Source organism: Festucalex cinctus, chromosome 21 (genome assembly GCF_051991245.1).
Source record: "Festucalex cinctus isolate MCC-2025b chromosome 21, RoL_Fcin_1.0, whole genome shotgun sequence".
Taxonomy (NCBI): domain Eukaryota; kingdom Metazoa; phylum Chordata; class Actinopteri; order Syngnathiformes; family Syngnathidae; genus Festucalex; species Festucalex cinctus.
Window position 1 is genome coordinate 15,179,356 of NC_135431.1, and position 24,808 is coordinate 15,204,163.

General features: G+C 41.6%; 2 protein-coding genes across 2 annotated transcripts in view; both read right to left on the reverse strand.

Moving 5' to 3' along the window:
• Positions 1-10,361, reverse strand: part of lpgat1 (lysophosphatidylglycerol acyltransferase 1) — a 32,732-nt gene extending 22,371 nt beyond the window's left edge. Inside the window, exons 1-2 of the mRNA XM_077510211.1 lie at positions 9,791-10,361; positions 7,910-8,169 (exon numbers count right to left, since the gene is read on the reverse strand). Coding sequence (XP_077366337.1) covers positions 7,910-8,147 — 238 coding nt within the window. The 5' untranslated portion in view covers positions 8,148-8,169; positions 9,791-10,361. The remainder of the gene's footprint in view (positions 1-7,909; positions 8,170-9,790) is intronic.
• Positions 10,362-11,212: 851 nt separating this feature from the next.
• ints7 (integrator complex subunit 7) lies at positions 11,213-24,566 on the reverse strand. Its single transcript, XM_077511151.1, has 20 exons — positions 24,353-24,566; positions 24,074-24,203; positions 23,816-23,962; positions 23,524-23,661; positions 23,322-23,368; positions 22,549-22,748; positions 22,349-22,471; positions 21,999-22,116; positions 21,758-21,886; positions 21,551-21,648; positions 21,159-21,398; positions 20,264-20,401; positions 19,730-19,936; positions 19,302-19,496; positions 16,969-17,072; positions 16,742-16,810; positions 12,902-13,034; positions 12,729-12,827; positions 12,361-12,549; positions 11,213-11,573 (listed from the first exon to the last, which is right to left on the reverse strand). The coding sequence occupies exons 1-20, from the start codon at positions 24,444-24,446 to the stop codon at positions 11,292-11,294; spliced, it is 2,880 nt and encodes a 959-aa protein (XP_077367277.1). The 5' UTR covers positions 24,447-24,566; the 3' UTR covers positions 11,213-11,291.
• Between the last annotated feature and the right edge of the window lie 242 nt (positions 24,567-24,808).

Sequence of the window (24,808 nt, forward strand, 5' to 3'; positions counted from 1 at the left end):
ATTTTAGAATCGATGAATCGGCTTCATTTTAATTTGCATTAAAGTGTATTACAAAACCATATATATATATTTTACCTGATTATTATTTATTAACCAGTGATTGGTGGTTATTTCATACTTAGTATTTGTATAGTAATTTAAAAAAAAGGGGGGGGGGGGGGATTCATGTACTATGTTATGGGTTTGATGTTTAAAAACGTCCTATTTTGATTAAACACAGAAGATAATCCGTCTTCTTTCGTGAAGGACTACAAAAATTACTGTTGATATGCTGAAATCAGGGGATTTGGACAATTAAAAAAAAAAAAAAAACTCCAAACGATTACTCGATTATTAAAATAGTTGTCAATTAATTTGATAATTACTTGTTGAGTTATCGATTTATTTTGACAGCTCTAATTTTCATAATCTAATTCAATAATTGTAAGTATAAATTAACCTGGGCACAAATTTTATTTTGTCTAAATTCTTATGATATTGTCCAAAATATGACTTTTCCTTTGATGTGTGATAACTAAGACATTTATGAATATTTTTTTCCAATTTCAACCACTCAAAATGTTCAGTGGCGCCAGCCCTAACTATACATATATAGTTTTTGATTTATTTATTTATTTTTAATGCCCCCTATGGACAATAATAGCAGGATTTTTCTAATAGCAAGACTAACTATGCTGTAGATACGTCGAAAATAAACATCTAATCTGAATATTTCATATGACATAGCTAGAGGCTTGAATAAGGTTGTTCATAAATACTACATAAAATACTTTAAAGTAAATTTCAAGAAAACAGTAAGATACAAAAAAATTAAAAGAAATCGGCATTTAAAATTATATTTGTTTAACTCATTCACCGCCTTTGACAAGTATACTTGTCAATTGTATTTTTAGAGCGGTGCTAAATGGGGGGCGAATCTGATTATGCTCCACTGTAAATATCAAACTTGGAAACAACTTTATTGATGCCCAACCACAGGTAGATGACATCATTGTCCCATTTTATAGGAAATAAACACAGTTTCAGAGTCCATGGGAGAAATGGCTGTATTTTGGCAAACCTACATTTTTCTACTGTCAAAAAGAACAGGATGGGGCAAAAAGTAGGGAGTCTATTCTGTCATTTGGTAGATTCGGTTTATATATAATTATTGAATGTAATATCACGTGAGTATTGAAAATTTTAAAATTTTCTAAAATGACTGGCAGTGAATGAGTTTTAATAATTTGTGGGGAAAACAGAAGAGATATACTGTATAAAATCAATTCATGGTTTTATGAAAACGATATTTGTCTTGAAAATGAAAATCGATTCGATACCGATTATTGAATTTTTTAAACCCAGCCTTAAATATTTGGGCAAATTTGAGTAATAGTTTACAATGTGCATTACGATCAAACATTGCTCAACATGGGTGTTGATCAGGCTAAAGATGGAGACAACTTATCAAAGTGGAAGCTGAGGACAGCAAGAAAAGGGACCATTGATTGTTTATAATAAAATATATTTTTTAAATAAAACACAAAATTCCATGAATAACACACACCCGTGTATAATACGTCCCCTCACAAAAAAAAAAAAAAAAACACCCTTACAAAAGGCCTATTTTCTCTGTACTTGTATATAACTTGTACCTCAGAACGATTTTCCTGCAAAAGCGGCTTGAGGAAAGAAAATATGACATATCTGTGACGCTCGGCGTATGTTTGCCCTGAGGCGATATCATTTCATAAGGAGCGCGCTCTCCTGGTCGCTCACTGTCGCCGGGAGACGAGCATTAACGATATCGCAGAGATGGGTCATCTGTCCGATAGAATACATTCGGGAAATTGTCTTTGAGAGACGACAGTTAGCGTAGCGGGGTGACAGCCATGCTACAGGAACAGTGTCTAATCCACCCCTGCACGTGCTCCTCCCTCTCTGGAGGACGATGACAATTTGGCCACTGACCCTCAATTAATCTCTTGTCACCCCAGTTGTGACTCGTCTGGCAACCTATAGAGAATGAAGGCCAAATTGTACATGATATTTCAATCTTTGGAGACGCACTTGAGGCATTCGACGAAAGACTGAGCCAAATTGGGTGAGACTTTTTTTTTTCTGCTCTGATTCAAGCAGCGCCGCGGTCACATTACTCTGAAATGTCACCCCCAACCTAATTAACACATTTTTATTCAGCTACAGAAAATAAGGGACTTCAGACACACCCTGCCTTTGGATTGTTTTCATTCGCAGGTCACAGTGTGTAGACTTTTACCAAAGTCTAATAGTGATATGCCAAAAATAACCTTTCCCTTTGTACAGGCATTAAAATGGTTCTCAGTATTCATCTTTTTAATCCGTACGTGTTGTTCTTTCCTTGGAAACAGACACATTGACACAATCAGCATAAAACTCTTCATTGTAATGACGGCGTTGGGGGGAAAAAAAATGTCTGTCGAACTTGGTGTAAAAATTAAGCTTGACAGCTTTGAAAAATTCCTCATTTTGACTTCAATAGGGGTGGGGAAAAAAGTCGACTAAGTCAGTTTGGTCGACCACAAAAATGCATGTGTCGAAGGTATTTTAATAGTTTTAAAATATATTTGCGGCACCTGGAAGTTGCCGGAACCAATATTTCATGTTTCCGCACGGACACTTATTGCTGATGGACTCCACATTCACCACTACTAAGATGCTTCTTAAGGTTTGTTTGTGTTCTCCTTAGAATGAAAAGGGAGGAAATTAGCATTGCGACATGTCTTATGCTTGTAACAAAACAATCCACGTCAAAATCGCTAAATACATAAAAGAGTTCTAATGGAGCCAGGCCAAACCATACAGCATTTGCCGTAAGTACTATTACTACAGTTTTACGCCACCAAATGGGCAATAACTGAGTCAAATAGTTTGCAAACGCTTCACTTCGCAATACCATTGGCTAGATTAGCATTTGTTAGTAGCATTATCAAGTACAATGCTAACAACTAGAAAAAAATTTGCTGAAATTTTGGATGTGACTGCTGACTCTTGCAAGGTGGAAAGTAGTGTTGTTCCGATACCGATACTGGTATCGGCAGAGTCCCCGATGCTGCATTAAAACAGTGGTATCGGTGAGTACTAACAAGTAACATGCCGATACCATTAATTCCAACGCTAATATAGGACTGGATACACCATCTTGTGTCTTCCTCGTGCACGACATTCACTGATATGTGACTTGTTCACTGCATGCCGATCTAAGATATCCTATTGGCCCTTGAATGCTCTCAACCAATGGCAGGACAGCTATTTCATGTTGAGTATGGTATCGGCATCGGCCGATACTGCAAAGCTTGGTATCGGTATCGGGGGCCAAAAAACTGTATTGGAACAACACTAGTGGAAAGCCACATGCACTGAACAGTTTGCCAAATCCTCTTGAAATCAAGTCACTTCCCGTTGAAATCAGGTCACTTCCTGTTGATTTTTTTTTTTTTTTTTTTTTTTTTTTTTAAATAACTTCCTGATGATTTTAGGCCACTTCAGGATCACTTCCTGTTGAAATAAGGTCAGTTCCGGGTCACTTCCTGTTGAAATCAGGTTTACTTCCGGGTCACTTTTAAGCCACTTCCTGCTGAAATCAGGTCACCCTAGGTGCTTGATTTGTGGATTGTTAGTGACAGCGCTAGACTTCACCCATACGTATTATAATTTGGTTCCAATATTCCCTCCTACAAAAGCCGACAAAATTATAATTCAGGTTAACTAGAAGATACAAGAAGATTATCCACAGTTGATAACAAAATACCATATTACCAACCAGGTGCGGCAAACGCTGTATAATGAGGACCACGTCAATCAAGTACGGTCTGTCCATGCCCACACAGTCCAGAAAATCGGTCTGTGCCAAGTAACTGGCAACACGTGTGTGTATGTGTGTGTGTGGGTGCTGCATGACTGCACACGGGCATTAACAAATGACGAGTGGTGGAGATCATCCACGTTCATTTTTCACACGCAAATTTTTGCCAGGCCAAGCGCGAGATCCCTGTTGATGGGCCCGTTTATGGCCAGCATTTGTAAAAGACTACAAGGCGACAAAAATATCTTTTGAATTCATTCTTATTCAACAAAGCTCCTGTTCTTGCCCAGTGAGCGATTATTAGCGGACAACTCATCAGAAACTAGAGATGATTTACAACTTCAAGTATGTGTTCACTTGTCATGTTTGGCTTGGTAAAACAAACTCGAGGATGTCCTCTACTGCAGTGATGTATTTTTCAATACAAATCTACTAATGTATCTTTGTTTACCGGTATATATTCACGCCATCGACGTAGTGACAGGCAGAACAATTAATGCTCTTCCAAAAATGAGAGATATCCCATTTCACCTCTGTAGGTGCCTTTTGCCATTCATACAAGAGAATAATAGTTTTGTGTACAACTAAGCAGGCCCAAACATCACACTGACTAAGTGAATTTGTGATTAAATTGAGACAAGCCCCTCATTAATTCACTATGTATACTTTTTGTTTGCTGGTGCGCCATAAAATATGTACCTTGACTCAATTTAAGTTGGGTAACACTCTTTGTGACCTCGTCTATTCTGTGACGGTAATTAAGTTGTGACACAAACCATGTTACAATCTGCATCGCTGATGTCGAAACAGACCACGTCGTGCTTGTGTAACATGCAGCAGAAAAATAAATAAAAAATGACACTGCATGCTTTGATGCACCTGTTTGTGTCCGGCGTGTGTGTGAGACATCAGACAGTTTGCCTGCTTTTATCAACAACAGGTCTAATGACTTATAACCCACCACAGAGCCGACAGACTCATAAGGAAGTGATTCTCAACCAGTGTGCCGTGAGTGAGCATCAGGTGTGCCACGGAAAATGATCCAATGTTACTTATTTTGACCAAAAAAATAATAATTATTTTGTAATTAAAAAAAACAAAAGAGACTATGCTATGGACTATGGAGGACCAAAACTGCCAAAATTAAAAATAAATAAAAGTAAAAATTAAATGGATATAAAAAAATATAATTCAAAAATTTAATTAAAAAAAATAACGCGAATAAAACAAATTTAAAAAAAGATTTTGGAATTAAAATGACTATGCTATGGACTATGTAGGACCAAAAGTGACAAAATTAAAAATAAATAAATAAATGAATAAAAGTGAAAATTAAAATGGACACAAAAAATAAAATTCAAAAATTAAATCCAAACAATAACCCTAAATATATATATATATATATATATATATATATATTAGGGGTGTTAAAAAAAATCGATTCGGCGATATATCGCGATACTACATCGCGCGATTCTCGAATCGATTCAATAATCGGCAGAATCGATTTTTTTTTTGATTTTTTTAGGATTCACACCTTGAGCATGAAAGAATGTTATATGAACGGAACATTAAGCCTTAATATTTTATTTTAATGCTGTTCAAACATGAAACAGATTACAACCTCTATAAGACTGAAATTTCAGATAAATAAATAACACATTTTCATATAAATCTTACACTCTACAAGCTTACTGATTAGTATTTTCTAAATTTGAATGAAAAAAATCGCAACAATCGACTTATAAATTCGTATCGGGATTAATCGGTATCGAATCGAATCGTGATACGAATCGAATCGTCAGGTACTAGGCAATTCACACCCCTAATATATATATATATATATATATATATATATATATATATATATATATATATATATATATATATATATATATATATAAATAAATAAATAAGACTGCTATGGACTATGGAGGACCAAAACTGCCAAAATTAACTCTTTGACTGCCAAAGACGTTTCATGATGATTAGTAAAATTCCACATTGTATATGTAGTAAAGGCAAACAATATTCTTTTTGCCTTGAAAGATGAGTTAAAATGCTCAAAAGCGGCTGGCACTGTGGATTTTTTCGGTTTGTTTTTATAACGCCTGGCAGTCAAAGAGTTAAAAACAAATAAATGAATAAAAGTGGAAACTAAAACGGTTACAAAAAATATGATTAATCCAAAAAATAAATAGAAATATATGTATATAAAATGGTTGCATTTTCAACAAGTTATGAATTATAATGTAATCATTAATTGTAGCACAGCTAGTTTTGCTATGTAAACTTGTTTTATGTAAAGAGACTCGACTACTAGGGCACGGAGAGTAACCTTCCATTTACACCTCACGTGTACTTCACCTATAGTCAGAGAAAAGATGACATTGTGATAACACAGCTGATTAACTTTTACGATACAGTAGTTACTCAGGCGTAAATTTAATTTTACACATTTGATAATTAATAATGCTAACAAAAAACATCTCAAAGTGCTTCTTTTTTTTTTTTTTTACTTTATTTTAACTGTATACAATTAAAAGACGGAAAATAAATGAATATGTTATTTTTGAACATTGCTCTTTACAGTTAAAACAAATACAAAATAACATGAATAGATTCTTTCCTGCGAAATAGATTCTGAATCCAAACAAAGTGAGAGGTCTGGCTCTGTTTCAAAATATGACAGTCTTCCAAACCAAGTCACCTGATCCTTCTCTTCCCTGTGTCTCTGATGTCACGCAAATGTTGCATAACAAAATACCAGGTGTTCTATAGGCTATACATTATTGATCTGTACACCTTGTTATTCCCGACGAACACCACTTACAATTAGTAAGCATTTTGCTCACTGCCCCCGTGCAACCAAACACCGCCGACTGCATGAATCACTTCCCAGACATTCAAACCGGTAGATGTGGGAAATAATACAGACGGACCCTGGTGATTTTGCCTCTCATGTTACACAGCAATTAATTTCTTTGTTGGTTAGAGTAACAATTAAAAGACTTCCTATGGCTTGGCCCAGTCTTGTGCCTTGAGTAACACTTTCGTTATTGAATGTTCAAGTGGGAAAAGTGCAAGAATGAAATATAAACAGATGCTGCGTCCAAAGCAAGGGGTGGTGCGAAGGCGCTGCACTAATTTATTGTGTAGCGATAATAATAACAATGGCTCCATAAGTACGGTTGATGACATAATGCTTTGAACCCAAACTTAATTGAATATTGTTTTCTTTGGGCAGCGGCCAATGACAATTGATCTGTTTTCTGAAAATGACCCCTGATTGGCCGTTACCTGAGCAACGGTGATCGACAGCAAGTGTCAAAATGGCCGGCCCCTGAGATGGATAATAACGGATGGATTTTGCTGCTTAACTCATATTCCACAGACACAATATTAATCAGTATGCTGTGTTTAGATGAATGGGAGCTGATTTTACAACTTCTTTTCCATTTATTTTTAAGAGTTACATTAGACGAGTTCAAAATTAGGTTTAAGATAATCGTTTGTGAAATATTTACTATTAACTCATTCAAACCCAAAAATGTGTAAATATGTTTTTAATACTCTGTCCTTCCCTCCCAAAAACGTATTATTTACACATTTGTTTGTTTTTTTATGCAAGTGCACACAGAAGGCATTGATGCAGCGTCTGACATGAACAGGTGGCTTAAAGCAACGGTAGTTATTACAAAAAATGGCCAGCAGGTGGCATCAGAGTACAAGAGATCAGCCAGGGCCATGTTGCAACAACCTCTTTTTTTTGTCAGTTTTCACCAGGAATGTGAATCTTGATGGAACTTCGCTATATTCTAATGCTAATTGCTGCAAAACAGAAACAGATGCAAATATACTTTTTTTTCCTGATGAATGATGTGACTCTAACCTTTATTTTGGTAGGTTCCATGTTTTTAAAGCAATAGAACACAATATTCTGTGGGCCTCGCAAAATCCAGTAAAACAGCCGGGTTGCTTCAGTCAAAATAGCTGGGAGTGAATGAGTTAATATATAGCTAAGTACAAAAAAACGATTTTTGTTCAAATGGAAGTTTGTGCTTGTGAGAATCGAAAGCATCTTACCTGTGTAGCCCGCGATCCAGCCCCACGACGACACCATGGCCAGCAGCCATTTAAACATGACGCCCTCGAGGTGCCAGAACGTGGAGCTGTGCCATATTCTCAGGGGCTGCAGCACCAGCAGGTACAGGCAGTAGGACGGGATGGCCACGCAGTTGTTGATGAACATAAACACAAAACGGAGCACAGCCTTCAGCAGAGTCCAGCCCAGTTTGCCGGCTCCGTCCAACAGCTGGGCCATCGTGATCCACACCGTCTGGAAGCTTGAAAAGGGGAAAAGCCACCCTGAGTTGTGTATATATGCGTGTGAGTGTGTGTCAATATACAAGAATCGTTACGTAAACGAACATGTTGCCAAGTAAAGACACCAAGTATTCAGCTCTGACAAAACAGCATGACGTCACTGTCAGGTGGAAACTTCCTATGTATGTTATGTGGTTTTGTTAAATTGTACAAATTACTGACCAATGCATAGCGCTGAAAATTACTCTTTGAAGATGCAACGTTCATGGCTCCATTTTTGTTTTCCTAGAAAGTGATGGTTTGGTAGATGCAAGGAATCTGGGCGATACGAACAAAGACAAATTGTAATTTAAATTATTTGAACTTTTACTAAAAAGCACAACTTTTCTTTCTATTTTTCAAGTTTCTTGCATCACGTTCATATTTGGAATTTTATGCAGCGCAACCTATTTTATTTTTTCAGAATAATAGCATTGAACCTGTCTTTATTGACTCACATCTTTGTTCAAAACAGTTACTTTTAGCCTGTAAAATAAAGTTTTTCCTGTGTTTATCTTGTGGCTGAATTTTAAGTTTTAATCGAATTCTGTAAACAAGACATCCTCTTGTTTAAATTACCGATATGTGATTATTTATTAATTAAAGATAATGTATTCATTCATACGAAGAGTAGACACTTATGTGAACAATTTTTCACAATAACTAGGAACGATTGGTTGCTTTTGATTTTAGGTAGCAAAACAAAATGAAAAGACACAGAGGGGGACGAACCGAGGGATGAACCACGCAAGTGCATGACTCAGTCCGACAATTGCCAAATCAGCAAATTGGCACTAGCAGGAGAGTATCCACTGGGTTTTATAAATATCTGCCTGTGTTTACATTTTCAAACGATCACTTCTACAACATTCCTAGAAAATCACAATGTCTCATCGCTTTCGATGTATTTTAAGAACAGCCCCGCCGGCTACTTTTGTGGACCACGGGGGGGTGGGGCTACCGAGGCTCGTGCCCGCGGGCACTATGTTGGTGACCGTGAGTCTTGACATTTACCTTTATTTTTAAAACATAAGGAAATAATTTCACGTTACAACGTGAAAATATTTAAATTAAAATAAAAAACGCGATAAGTCACAACGTGAAAAAAAAAATATTGTGAGAAACTTTTCACGAAATTACGTGATACTTAAATGCGATTGCGTGCAAGTGGCAGCAATAGATAAGCTTCCGTAGAAACGCAAATAACCGTAGCGATTCCCAATTCTGAGTGAGGCTATAATATGAAACATCATGAGAATGATTTAAAGGTTGTGTGTCTTCGAGCTAGCTGACTTGGCGCCACCGTAATGAGTGAACAGATTGGACCATAAAAGGACTTCATGACCAGCTAGCTAGCACAGTGTGGGCTGTGCTACCACAGCGGGGGAAACGAGCAGAAACCCGTGTGTGTAAATGCTGAACTAAAAAAAAAACATGAATAGGGTTGTAAGCTCTTCAAAAGAAAGCACAGGTACTTGACTAGGACAATAAATGGAAGCAGCAAGCCAGAGCCAATGCGTTATCCTGTACTCACTGGATCTGCACATCCAGGATATAGTCAGACCCTGATCTTGACTTGACGTCTGGTCGGTCGTTACTTACCGAAGTAATGTCACAGAAGCATCCAGAGCATTAAAGATGTAGTAAAAAAGCGAATGTGTTGAAGCCAGGAGAACGCCAGGAAAAAATACCCTAAACCAATAAGTTAGCACATTTCCGAGCAGATATAGTCCGTTTTTTGGTCAAAACGAGGGACATCGCTGAATTGGTCTGGTGGCGTCGCAACGAACCGCAATCACACCCATCGAGGCGATGGGTTATCCAGGGCTGCTCGGGGGGTCGAATGAATCCCGGCGGGCACCGTTAGCCAGCTAGCTCGCTAGCTAGCTAGCAAGGAGCGCCTCTTGAGCGCGGTCGGCTCCATCGCAGTCAGACACCGGGGTGATAATTCCACCTATGCATCATCACCATCATGATGGTCGCCTGGTTTTAAGATCTCAATCGAGAGCCTGTTTGGCGTGGAGAGAAGCGCCGATTCAGGCGTAGGCGCTGCGACGACAAGCATTCAATGGAGACATATAGCAGTCAAATGGGTTGAACTGCGATGTTTCTCTTGCAGGCTGGCAGTATCTGTTATCTGTTAAGTCGAGATTCACACGGCGGCGAGTTGACCAGCGTGTATGTAGATAAAGGCGGAAGTGAGTCATACGCCTTCACAGTAAACAACTTTTGTCTCAAAAACCTATTCTAGATACACAACAAAATGCATGATTTTTGAAAACATGTACATTCAATGTAATAAAATTAAATGTGTGACTTTGTTATACAGTTCGCTGTGCTAACTTTCTACGTTAGTTAAAAAAAAATGTATACACTCTGAAATTTCCAAGCGGAAGTCATGGATTTTACTGATTTTTGTTGTACTCACCTGGTACCAGTCGCCACATCCCCGAAGTGTGCAAGCTCTCTCTTGTCAAATGATGGTTTTATCATCTTGTTAGGAAATCGATCGTCGCTACGTTCTAGTATAGTAGCATTACTTCGTCAGAATAGGAGCGTTGGTTTAATGTTGAAAGGCAAGTAGGCTACGGTCTTACATTTTAATCGTGGGAAAAAATCTTACACTTGGTTTATTAATTTTCATCGAAATCTAATAAAGATAATTACTGCAATCACTAAAATTTGGTCAACAAACGCAACAACGTTTTGTTCGGAATTATAGTGCAATTATAGTTCTTTGAGATTATCATGATTAGTCTGCCCCCTGATGGTGCTTTTCGTGAAAAACAACTCTGTAATCCAAGGGCATCCATTACTAAAATGTCCTAGAGATTACTGCAATAAATAGTGGAAATATTAGTGGATTTAGAAAGGGTAATGGATTTCCAAACAATTTTGCATTATCTGTTGACGGCTTTCATGCAGAAAATCTTTACCTGGTTTTCCCTACTATCTGTGTAGAATACTTAACTGTGTGGAATTCAGTTTTAGTGTCTTTTACACAGTCAAAAACAATCACAGAAATTAAATCAAGCCTTTTAATCACTGGAACAAATATGTACATACACACAAGTGAGTAGCTATAGCCCTCCCAAAAAATGAACTAAAAGCGACTGTATGCGCTCCTCTGAGTTGCAGGCTGAGCTGCGCTTTGTTGCATTTGGTGGCGGAGCTGCTGCGAGTACGGATCCTCCATGGACTTGACCGACAATGTGGTCTTGGGCCCGGTCTTCCACTCGATGCCGCTTTCGTCCGCCACAGAAGCCTCCACGGTTACAGCGTGGGTGCCCAGGATGGAAAAATTGAGCAGGAACTGGGTACTGAAGTAGTCGTTGTGGGGTTCTACCCGTTGCTCGATCTCATTGGTTGTACTGTCCAGAGGTATCTGAAAGGTATCAAATCGGTCCAATTGATTAACACGCTCATGAATTCTGCATTTTTAAAGTGTACTTAATTATAAAAATATTGCAACGTGCAATAAAAAAAAAAATGCTATTGTTTACTAGAACATCCCTCACTCTGTTGCTTTCGTTCTTTCATAAAAAAAAAAAAGATATAAAGCTCACGATATAATTATCATGATATTGTGGGGAGGTTGGCGAAATAAGGTAACAATATTGTTAAAAACAAAAACAAAAAAGAGCTCATACTAAAAAATAATAATATTGTGCTTTTTACATTACAGCAATGAAAAATATAAAAATGTTATAAATATTATGGAAAAAATATATAAATAAATATAGACTGAGTCACTTGCAAATGCAAGCGCATATCGAGTTCATCCACATATTGACTCGCTTCACAAGCATATTACGTTTACCTTCATCTGACCATTAGCGTGGATTTTAAAACATAGAAAGGCCAAAACATGCCTTGTGAAAATTAAACTACACTAAAAAAAAAAAAAAGTAGCCACCAGAGGGTGCTAGGACTGCACAAATGGAAATCAATCTGACTTTTTGAACAGTTATTGTTGCTTTTAATGTGGTGACATAACGACGACGATATTCTAAGCAGTTTTGATATCACAATATTGCCATTATCGTTACATCCCTAATAACCAGCAGAATTGGTGAAATTTAACGACAATGATATATTGTGGCAGTTTTCATATCGCGATATCACGATCTTGCCGGTATTGTTACATCCCTAATAAGGACAGGATAAAATACCTTATAGTCTGCTCCCGGTCCCTTGCTCTGGAGAGTGGATGTGACATTGAGACACACGGACTTGATCTTCCTGAAGAGTCCTGGGCTGGAACCATGTTGAACCACCCCCTCTACCTTGAGAGTCAGCTGCTGGTTGTTCTGCACCGGGATAGGCTCGTTTGGTGTTCGTGGGGATGGAGAGAGGGCAAGCTGGAGAAACAAGACGGAAACGCGCGGAAATTTTCATTGATTTAAATAGCTCAACCCCCAAAAAAGTTTATAAAATGTATATTCATTCACTATACAAAGTAACATATTTTGTTTATTTTTCATTATTTTTTATTTTTATTTATTTTTTTATTTTTGATGATGGGATAAACGCCTGTTACCTTGATGCTAGTCGATTGAAGCTTTTGGAAGAAGTACCTCTGGAAAGATAGCGGGACCTTCAGTAGTGCTATGATGGCGTTACACAGACAACCTGTATGCTAAAGAAGACATAATAGTCGTCACATCTAACATAATCTGAGTAATTACAACATGAGATTTTGTTTGTTTTTACCAGGTAAGACACAGGAGGATGCTTCTTGTTTAGGGTCTCCACTTCCTCAAGCATGCGCGTAAAGACTGACATCATCCGCCGCTCATATTCACTCTCGGACTGAACAGATCCAAGAGGGCCGTACTCCTGGTAACTGCACGCCATTCGCACACAGAGCAAAGTGATCAGTTCTTATCTGATTTTATGCAATGTTTTCGTGTATTCCCCTCCGTGAGCCGGCACCTTAACGTGGTGGAGGGGTTTGCGTGTCCCAATGATCCTAGGAGCTATGTTGTCTGGGGCTTTATGCCCCTGGCAGGGTCACCCATGGCAAACAGGTCCTAGGTGAGGGACCAGACTAAGCACGGCTCAGAAGACCCCTGATGATGACGACTAAAAATGGATCACGTTTTCCCTTGCCCGGACGCGGGTCACCGGGGCCCCCCTCTGGAGCCAGGCCTGGAGGCGGGGCTCGCTGGCGAGCGCCTGGTGGCCGGGCCTGCACCCATGGGGCCCGGCCGGGCACAGCCAGAAGAGGCAACGTGGGTCCCCCTTCCCACGGGCTCACCACCGGTGGGAGGGGCCAAAGGGGTCGGTGCAGTGCAGGCTGGGTGGCAGCCAAGGGAGGAGACCTTGGCGGACCGATCCCCGGCTACAGAAGCTGGCTCTTGGGACATGGAATGTCACCTCTCTGGCAGGGAAGGAGCCCGAGCTGGTGTGTGAGGCCGAGAAGTTCCGACTAGACATAGTCGGACTCGCCTCCACACACAGCTTGGGCTCTGGTACCAGTCCTCTTGAGAGGGGTTGGACTCTCTTCCACTCTGGAGTTGCCCACGGTGTGAGGCGCAGAACAGGTGTGGGCATACTTATTGCCCCCCGGCTCGGCGCCTGTACGTTGGGGTTTACCCCGGTGGACGAGAGGGTAGCCTCCCTCCGCCTTCGGGTGGGGGGACGGGTCCTGACTGTTGTTTGTGCATATGCACCAAACAGCAGCTCGGAGTACCCACCCTTTATGGAGTCCTTGGAGGGTGTGCTGGAGAGCGCTCCCACTGGGGACTCCCTCGTCCTGCTGGGGGACTTCAACGCTCACGTGGGGAATGACAGTGAAACCTGGAGGGGCGTGATTGGGAGGAACGGCCCCCCTGATCGGAACCCGAGCGGTGTTCTGTTATTGGACTTCTGTGCTCGTCACGGTTTGTCCATAACGAACACCATGTTCAAGCATAAGGGTGTCCATATGTGCACTTGGCACCAGGACACCCTAGGCCGCAGTTTGATGATCGACTTTGTAGTCGTGTCATCGGATTTGCGGCCGCATGTTTTGGACACTCGGGTGAAGAGAGGGGCGGAGCTGTCAACTGATCACCACCTGGTGGTGTGTTGGCTCCGATGGTGGGGGAAGATGCCGGTCCGACCTGGCAGACCCAAACGTATTGTGAGGGTTTGCTGGGAACGTCTGGCGGAATCCCCTGTCAGAAAGAGTTTCAATGCCCACCTCCGGCAGAGCTTTTCCCTTGTCTCGGGGGAGGCGGGGGACATTGAGTCCGAATGGGCCATGTTCCGCGCCTCCATTGTTGAGGCGGCCGATCGGAGCTGTGGCCGTAAGGTGGTCGGTGCCTGTCGCGGCGGCAATCTTCGAACCCGCTGGTGGACACCAGCGGTAAGGGATGCTGTCAAGCTGAAGAAGGAGTCCTATCGGGCCTTTTTGGCCTGTCGGACTCCGGAGGCAGCTGACAGGTACCGGATGGCCAAGCGGAACGCGGCTTCGGCGGTTGCTGAGGAAAAAACTCGGACATGGGAGGAGTTCGGTGAGGCCATGGAAAACGACTTCCGGACGGCTTCGAGGAAATTCTGGTCCACCATCCGGCGTCTCAGGAGAGGAAAGCAGTGCACCATTAATACTGTGTATAGTGGCGATGGGGTGCTGCTGACCTCGACTCGGGACGTCGTGAAGCGGTGGGGGGAATACTTCGAAGACCTCCTCAATTCCACCAACACGTTTCCTTTTGAGGAAGCAGAGTCTGGGGACTCTGGGGTGGGCTCTCCTATCTCTGGGGTCAAAGTCACTGAGGTGGTTGGAAAGCTCCTCGGTGGCAGGGCCCCGGGGGTGGATGAGATCCGCCCGGAGTTCCTAAAGACTCTGGATGTTGTGGGGCTGTCGTGGTTGACACGCCTCTACAACATCGCGTGGACATCGGGGACAGTGCCTCTGGATTGGCAGACCGGGGTGGTGGTCCCCCTTTTTAAGAAGGGGGACCGGAGGGTGTGTTCCAACTTCAGAGGGATCACACTCCTCAGCCTCCCTGGTAAGGTCTATTCAGGGGTGCTGGAGAGGAGGGTCCGTCGGGAGGTCGAATCTCGGATTCAGGAGGAGCAGTGTGGTTTTCGTCCTGGCCGTGGAACAGTGGACCAGCTCTACACCCTCCGCAGGATCCTCGAGGGTGCGTGGGAGTTCGCTCATCCAGTTCACATGTGTTTTGTGGATTTGGAGAAGGCGTTCGACCGTGTCCCTCGGGGAGTTCTGTGGGGGGTGCTTCGGGAGTACGGGGTGCCGGGCCCCTTGATACGGGCTGTTCGGTCCCTGTACGACCGTTGCCAGAGTTTGGTCCGCATTGCCGGCAGTAAGTCGGATTCGTTTCCGGTGAGGGTTGGACTCCGCCAAGGTTGCCCTTTGTCACCGATTCTGTTCATAACTTTTATGGACAGAATTTCTAGGCGCAGCCGAGGCGTGGAGGGGTTCCGGTTTGGTGGCCTCAGCATTGCATCTCTGCTCTTTGCAGATGATGTGGTGCTGTTGGCTTCATCAAGCCGGGGCCTCCAGCTCTCACTGGAGCGGTTCGCAGCCGAGTGTGAAGCGGCTGGGATGAGGATCAGCACCTCCAAATCCGAGACCATGGTCCTCAGTCGGAAAAGGGTGGAGTGTCGTCTTCAGGTCGGGGATGAGATCCTGCCCCAAGTGGAGGAGTTCAAGTATCTTGGGGTCTTGTTCACGAGTGAGGGTAGGATGGAGCGGGAGATCGACAGGCGGATCGGTGCAGCGTCTGCAGTGATGCGGACTCTGTATCGGTCCGTCGTGGTGAAGAAAGAGCTGAGCCAAAAGGCAAAGCTCTCAATTTACCGGTCGATCTACGTTCCAACCCTCACCTATGGTCACGAGCTGTGGGTCGTGACCGAAAGAACGAGATCCCGGATACAAGCGGCCGAAATGAGTTTCCTCCGTAGGGTGTCCGGGCTCTCCCTTAGAGATAGGGTGAGAAGCTTGGTCATCCGGGAGGGACTCGGAGTCGAGCCGCTGCTCCTCCGCGTTGAGAGGAGCCAGCTGAGGTGGCTCGGGCATCTGGTTCGGATGCCTCCTGGACGCCTCCCTGGGGAGGTGTTCCGGGCATGTCCCTCTGGCAGGAGGCCCCGGGGACGACCCAGGACACGCTGGAGAGACTATGTCTCTCGGCTGGCCTGGGAACGCCTTGGGATCCCGCCGGAGGAGCTGGTTGAAGTGGCTGGGGAGAGGGAAGTCTGGGTTTCCTTCCTGAAGCTGCTGCCCCCGCGACCCGACCCCGGATAAGCGGAAGAAGATGGATGGATGGATGGATGGATTTCGTGTATTTACGCAACAGTTAACACATTAGCATGCATATAAACTAAGCTGACATTTCACGGATTCGTCTCCAACAAGGCACCACATGGAAATGAGTCATCTTCTCAAATATCAGGGCAGTGGAGGTCAGAAAAAAATGGAAGCAAAAGGATGTTTGACTAAACGGCAGTTGGTAATGCGCCGCTATGGAATCCATTGCAAATTCTATTAAAAATGTATTACTACTGTATATTGGAGTATAAATCACTCTCGCAGGCGGGGCTTACCTGACAGCCTGCGGGTCCAATATCAGAGCCTCAATCACATGAGAGACAAGCAGACAGCTTTGTTGTTGTCTCACCAGGCAGTTAAGAACATAAGAAACATCACTGCAGAGAACATCAGTCACAAGATGCGATGCATTTTTTGTATTTTTTTTAGTACGACTATGACTGCAAACAGTATTGCCAGCAATACCGATAGCGGTATTGGTGCATTCTTGATAATTGGATACAGCTCCACATTTCGAAGAGTGGCGCAGTCGGCGTCAAACGAAGACTGGTGTAACTCAGCATAGCGGGCGGCCAGACTTTTGAACTCATCCATGCACACTTTCATCTGAAAAGCGGAGAAATCCAGTCGCTCAGATTTTTAAACCAGACTGATGGGCCATGTCAATCACAAATTAGGTTAAAAAAATCATGTAAAATAGCATTAAGATAATTCACTCTTTTTTTTTTTTAATTCATCCATCCACCACTTTCCATACCGCTCATCCTTATAAGGGTAGCTAATGAGGACATGCTAATTAATCTAGCAATTATTATATTAACTCATTCACTCCCAGCCATTTTTACTGAAGCAACCCCCTTCACTCCCAGCTGTTTTACTGGATTTTGACTGATTTTGTAAGGCCCACAGAATAATGTGTTCTACTGCTATAAAAACATGTAACCTACCAAAAGCAAGTTTGAGTCTCTTCTCTTCTTTCATCAGGAAAAAAAGTACATTTCTATCTGTTTAAGTTTTTCAGCAATTAGCATTACAATATAGCTAAGTTTCATCATTATTTCACAAATCTGCTAAGAGTTGGGGGGAAACAGCTTGTTTTCATCATGGCCCTGGTTAATCTCTTATACTCTGCTGCTACCTGCTGGTCGTTTTTCTAATTACTACAATTTGTTCACCCATTCTCTGCAGTTGAGAGGTTGCATCAAAGCCTTCTGTATGCTCTAGCATAAAAACAAAACAAAACAAAACATAAAAACGTGTAAATAAATCTTTGGGACACTTAATACATTTAAAATAGAACGTATTTTACTAATACTTTATTATTTTACTATTTACAAACTATTAACCAATTATTTCATACTATAAATGATTAAAAAAAAAAGGAAAGACATTTCAAAGGATAAAAACAACTAAATTATTTAAACAAATATTACAGGACTCTTGATAATGTAAATTGTCAGGTGGGTCATACTTTTTCGTTGTGTTTCGACTGAGGTTCAAATTGTCACAAAGAGTGACGTCATCTGAAGGTGCTTTCTATAGACCCCTTCAGAGTTTGTAAACAATGTGACACAATTTAAAGGGCGGGGCTTAGCTGGAGGCAAAAACACCTCAGTGGCGTGTGGTTCTAACACCGGTTAGCATATTTTCATAGAAAGTTCACGTCTGAATGGATGCGGAAAACGGCCATTTGAGTTAATATGTGAGTAAACTGACTCCCCACAACCGTGAATGTTACTTTAAAAAGTTAATTCTGACTGATGGGACAATAATTACTGACCCCTACGCACTCACGCACTGAATAGACGATTTAACAGGACTACCCACCGTGCAATGGCCGGACATTTAAATCTACCTTATAGAAAAACTGAGCGTTTATACTAAAGATAAACTGAATGCCTATAAATCATTAGATGTCTACAACTACGTCTTGAATGGAGTTTTGTGTCATGCGGTCGCAAGTGCTGCCAAGTCAACGACAGGGACAGAAGACGAGGATATACGAGGCATGTACGTCTCCTACAATATTTTTTTACAAGAAGTTATCGGAACCATTGTGGGGCTTTCGCCTCCACAAAACTGAAACATACAGCTAACGCTTGGTTAGCTAGCTGTTAGCATTCCCGCATGTAGCATGTAAACGCGGACTTTTTGTTAGTCCGTGCATGTAAAAAGAATCCTACAAATAACGACTAACTTATGTAATTTCAATCACAACTAATTCTTGCCCATATCATTGTCCAGGCTGAAGCTGATAGTTAAATCTTACCTGATATGAAGTGTGCGCTGCAAACACGAGCATTGTTGATGATAGCCTCAGTCCAGTCCTTTCGCCGAATCGCGTTTAACCACAGCCGTCTGCGATTACTTTGACTGGCAGAGGCTGGGATGCGATAGAATTTCAAGTTTTTGTTGGTGCTTTTACGGTTCTGGCAACCAAAAACACAACAAGACGACATTTTCTACAGATAACCAGCGTTGTTTACTTCGAGCTGCACTTCCGTTGCCTCCAGCGGCAAGTTGTTTTTGCCTCCAGTAAACGCCGTGACGTCATCGTGCCATGAAAGGGTCTATAGGCTGCTGCTAGATGACGTCATTTCTGTGCGACTCACTTTCAAACATCCTTATTCTGGTTAATATCGAAATAAATCTACTTAAAATCACAGTTAAGATCAACCCCAAAGGCCCATGTATTAAGTTAATTACCAAAGACGAAAATTAAGTTTGAAATGTATTTAAAAAAGGATTTTAGTTTTTATTTTATTGTGTTTACGAAAATATTTTTTGAATTTAAATATTTTAACTAAAATAACCTTGGTCTTTGCAGGGTTTTACCTGTAGAGAGATGCGACCGCAGCTCTGCAGGTCGTGACCCGTGCTCAGGGCGAGGGAGGTGGCGACGGCGGGAGGCGGGCTTGTCTTGAGGCTGTTGCAGGTGCAAATGAGCTGGGACAGCGCTTGCAGCTTGTCGATGCGCAGCTTAATGAACTCGCACTGGAATGTAAGTGGATTTAGAGGAGTGCTGGCCGCCTGGAGAGGAAGGATTAATCACATAACCTTAACATTAACGCCGAAGTCGCACATGTCTCAAGATGAATTGACGAGATACGGGCAGGCATTATGCACATTAATCCGCTAACAGGCTGCGCGGGATCCGATCCGACGGCAAGACTATCATGAGAATCATCAGCCGGGAGCATCTGTCACCGGTGATGGAGTTAGCGAAATAAATGTTTAACGGCACTGCCTGGCAGTTAACTGACCGTGAGGGAGGCGATGCCCTTTTGGTAGGAGCGCAGGGCCTCGGCAATGGCGCTCATGGCTCCGCTGTAGTCTCCGTCCTCCATGTGTGTCAGGCACTGTTCGGCCTGGGAGAATTCCTTGAGGCTGTTGAGCCAGAAGTAGAAGTGCTCCGACGCTACGCGGGTTCGCAGACTCTGGTAGAGCTCGCTGGAGAGCTCGTGGCACCCCTGCGCAATCAAGAGAACACTTTCATGCAACCACGCAAAGCTCGACGTAGCAGTAAAAAGTTTAACAACATTGTGATGCAACATAGTGATGACTACAATTCCCTGCACAGGCACACATAATTCAACTTTATATTATTGTGCTAATTATCTAGTGGGACCAGTCAGTGACATGGAGATTTTATAACGCCTCCTCTGTGATTTTAGACAAAACTGTCCTTATGTCGGTTGCCTGCTGTTCTCATACTTAACATGACTTCCACTGTAAAGCACCATTTGCTAGAACTGCTTCCCGATCAATCAAACGTGATGCGTAAAGTCCATGATTACCATGCGGGATGCCTGCCGTGCGATCCGATAGACGGTCCAGCCATTGGCGACGTTCTCAAGCTGCTGTTTGATGACGGTTTTTACTTCTGCTGACAGTGATGACTGGCTGGCGACAAAAATCACAGTCGCCAAAGAAACCTGAGCGGGATCATAGAAGATGGGAAGAAAAATGAGGGATAGAAAGAGCAACAGTGTCATAATTCACCCAAAAAAATGTTTTTTTTTAAACTAACAAATATTTGTTGAAAAACTCACCTATTCACACTTATCTGCAATGCTGTCATTACGGAATCTTTTTAAAATTGATTATCCTATCACTAATCGAGTAATCAACCCCCTCGATCCCGCCTCCAACAAATTATTGTTTTTGTTAATACACTAAGATTGGACACAAGTTGAATTGAGGAGATATAAGTACTCATAATTTATTATCTTCCATATATTTGCATTATTAAACACCAAAAAAATTAGCCTAAACGATTAGCAATCGCAATTAGCATTAGCGTGCGAGCAATTAGTACTTAGGTTGACAAACACTACCATTCATTTCCCACATACATCATTATATTGACATTATACATGTAATATTGTCTTAAAAGTCACTTACAGACGATGCTTCAACATTATTTCATGAGTAAACAAAGGAAGAGCTAGCTGTTAGCTACATGAGGTCAATAACTTCCTGTTCCCGTCTTCTTCTGGGCATGTTTAGTGCATGACTGCCCTCTACTGGTTACGTGATGAACACCTTTTGGAACAATTAACTGCCCAAGTGATTCTCAGTAAGTTCAGAACTTATTTTAACTTAAAATCCATGATAGCATGCTAGCGGTGGTTGAAGTGTTAATACAAACAAAAACTACATTTAAATGTTATAAATGTGCACTTTTCTCACCAGAAGCTCTTGCTGTTTGTCAGTGGACGAGTGACTGGCCACCCGGTAGAGGTCCACAAGATCTCCCAGCATGCTGTCTCCCAGCACCGGCAGATGAGTGGCGATGGCCGACAGAGTGTGGCACATGAGAACGCGAGAGGAGTCGCAGGACAAGTGGAGCTGACCTAGCAGGAACTCCACAGCAGACTGGCTCAGGTGCGATCGACACTTCAGCAGCTTGACTAATGAGGTGAGGGTGGTCTAACATGAAAGAATTGGAAAATTATAAGCAAACTTGAAACTATATAGGACATCATGAGTGAGGACTCAATCAATCATTAGATGACTTTGCAGGATTAAATAGAAAGCTTGTTTGTCCTGAACAAATTAATGCCGACACTGTATTGTCTTACTTTAAGTGTAGCCTGGGCACTGGGGCTGCCATCCTGACTGCAAAGCATCAGCAGGGACTCCAGCCCTAATACTGTATCCTGCTCCAGATGAGCAATATCTGAGGATATAAAGACAAAGACAAATGTAAGTCTGTGTAATATGAGAAGGGAGCGCTTGAAAGGAGCTGGCACAATAAGTGTCAATATGTCAGCGGACATCTAACATACCTTTTTCTGGACAGGAAATGACAATGTTGGAGAGTACAATAACCCCATGAGCAGCGACAGCCAGGTTGCTATGGTAACAGCACTCCTGTGCCAATTTCACCAGGTCAGTGATTCGTGGGGGAGCGGACGCTGGAGAAAACGTTTTTGATGAATATGATTCAATTAACAGTTTAACACAAATAAATTGTGTGATATAATAATATTAATAATAATAATAATAATAATACAGAAAAGCTCTTACCTGTTGTATGAGTGAAGTACTGCTTAATTGCAATTGTTTCAGAGAGGGTGGAAAGCACAGCTAACATGCCCAGCTTCAAACTAACGTATGGGCTGCTCAGTGCACACTCGCACAGCGTCTGTGAGTGAAAATAAAAATCCAATCATGTTTATACAATAAAGTTTGGACAATAAACCACAAATTAAACTCCAAGTTAAACCACTGCAACAGGTGAACGAATACTTCTGGAAATATTGTGTACGTCTGTTTTATAATTCAAATCCACTTATTTGTAAAAAAAAAATAAAAATAAAAATAAAATAAACATTTATTTATTATGTGCAGTTGAAAACTATTATATTAACCCGTACCTGAGTGTTTTCCCTTATCCAAAGATGAGGGGCCTTTTTCGCGAGAAGCCTTAGATCATTAATCGCCAGCCTCTTGACAGCTTTGCGTGGGTCATCCTTCAGGTATTGAAGGAGGAGCTGCAACTATTGGATCAAAATAAAAAAAAGACGTTAAAAGAACCCTTATGGAAGAAATGGTATATTTATCCAAAAGGCACAACCTGCTTGGGTATGTCAATCAGAGAGGAGGCGGCGAGCTGTGTGAAGGTGTGCAGGGTCACAATGACCATGGGCGTGGAAGGGTAAGAGGTGACCAGGTTTTGTAAAAGTTCACGACTGCTGGATGCCAAACTAGCGTCATGGTGCATGTGCTGCAGCATGGGGATCAACTTCAGTTTCAGGTCAACGGGGGTCTCCAAACCTGAGACAAAGAAATGTGACTTCTAAAACAACAATAGCACACATATTGCAGGTGCTACTTTTTGCAGATAGAAAATGATTGGAATTGATGTTAACTCATTCAAACCCAAAAATGTATAAATACGGTTTTAATACTTTGTCCTTCCCTACCAAAAACGTATTTATACATTTTTGTTTTTTTTATTTTTACGCTAGAGCACACAGAAGGTTTTGAGGCAGATTCTGACCTGAAGAAGTCGCTTAAGCAATGGTAGTTTTACAAAAAAAGGCCAGCAGGTGGCAGCAGAGTATAAGAGATCTGTTTTTGCCAGCGTCAACAGGTTTGTGAAAAATGATGAAACTTGGCTATATTCTAATGCTAATTGCTACAAAACAGAAACTGATACAAATATACTTTTTTTTGTTTTTACTGATGAAAGAAGAGACTTTCTTTTGGTAGGTTCCATGTTTTTATCGAAATAGAACACGATATTCTGTTGGCCTTGCAAAATCAAGTCAAAATCCAGTTGCTTCAGTGAAAACAGCGGGGAGTGAATGAGTTAAATACCGTTTCCAGAATTCTCAATAGTATTACCTTGAATCATCTCACTGACTTTGTTGCAAATCCCAGCTGCAAAGACTCTGAAAATAGTAAAACAGCAGTAAAATAATGAACTACTTTCCGCAGCTGCCGTATGACTTCACTACTGCTTTCGTGTAGATTCCAACTTGCGTAGAAAATCTGTTAACTCGGTCATAAACCAAGTACTCTCAGCAATTATGCTTACAATCCTTACTTTGACTGTGCAGAAAAGCTGGCTGCAGCAAATATAGCAGCTTCAACTTCCACGTTGTCATGCGAGTCGAGACTCTGGCGAATACTGTGGTGGGCGTTTTTCCTCTCTGGGATGATGGAGGCCAAACTGCCAAGCATCCTGATGAGAATGAAAAACATGATGGTAAACGATCATTGCGTCTATGTCAGGATTTTTTCATATAGCCCTTTAACAACTACAACTGTAACAAATTATTCTACATAAACATATAAGACAATAATTGGAAACAATTGTCTAATATACAGTCAATTACCTCAGAGTAATGGCTCGGGCGACGGGGTCATTGCTGTGGATGACTGAAAACACCCTTTTGACAAATTCGTCCACATTGAGGATTTTTTCCAGGTGTTTTTCACTCTGTTGTGTTACTTTTAGTACACAGAGGCGAAGGAAGTTGTTTCTAAAAATCGGAGAAACAATCTTGTATTAGTTTGTGTTCTTTCTAGCCTAAACTATGAGACACATAGCGTTTGACAATCATTAAAATATAATCCAGACTGAAGAGCCATACCCCAGTCTGAATATGTCTGCGAGTTTCAGAAACGCAGAGTTAATGAGGATGGGAAAGGGGTACTTGAGGAAGAGTTTTGGGAAGAGCACCACAGCTTCACACTGCTCTCCTGGCTTTCCCGACCGCAGCCCTGGAATTAAAGCACGTTTCATAAGTGAAAACATGACATGCAGATCCAACAATATCATCATTGGGATTATGACATGTCCTGCTTATTTTATTGCAATCCATAAAAACAGGAAGCTATGCTATTTTGTTAGCAAGCTAGCATGTCGGCACCTTTGTCAAGCTCCAAGAGTGCGGAATTGGCGTCAAGTTCTTGCTCGCCATAGCAGGCCTCCGACAGGAATGAACGCGCCGTTGAAAGAGACATTTTTTTTTTAGTTCTTTTTCGTCTTAATATTTCACATTTGGAGGCATAAACATGAGCACATTTTACTTTGCGGTCATATTCAAACCGGATGTAGACGCTCCAGATCTTCTATCCGTTACATTGTCACAATAAAACACACATACGTGCCCGTTACCTTATTTTTATATGTGCTGCTCTGTAAACAAATTACATTTTTTTTGCCATGTCATTTTCTATAGACAAATGTAATTGCTTATCCAAGTGAGCGTTTCTCATTCAAGCTTATTTGAAACCAACACGCATTCCAAGATAATAGAAATCCAACGAAAGTAAACAATGTTTGATTGCAATAACCTTAGAAACGTGTTTAAACTCGACTTTGT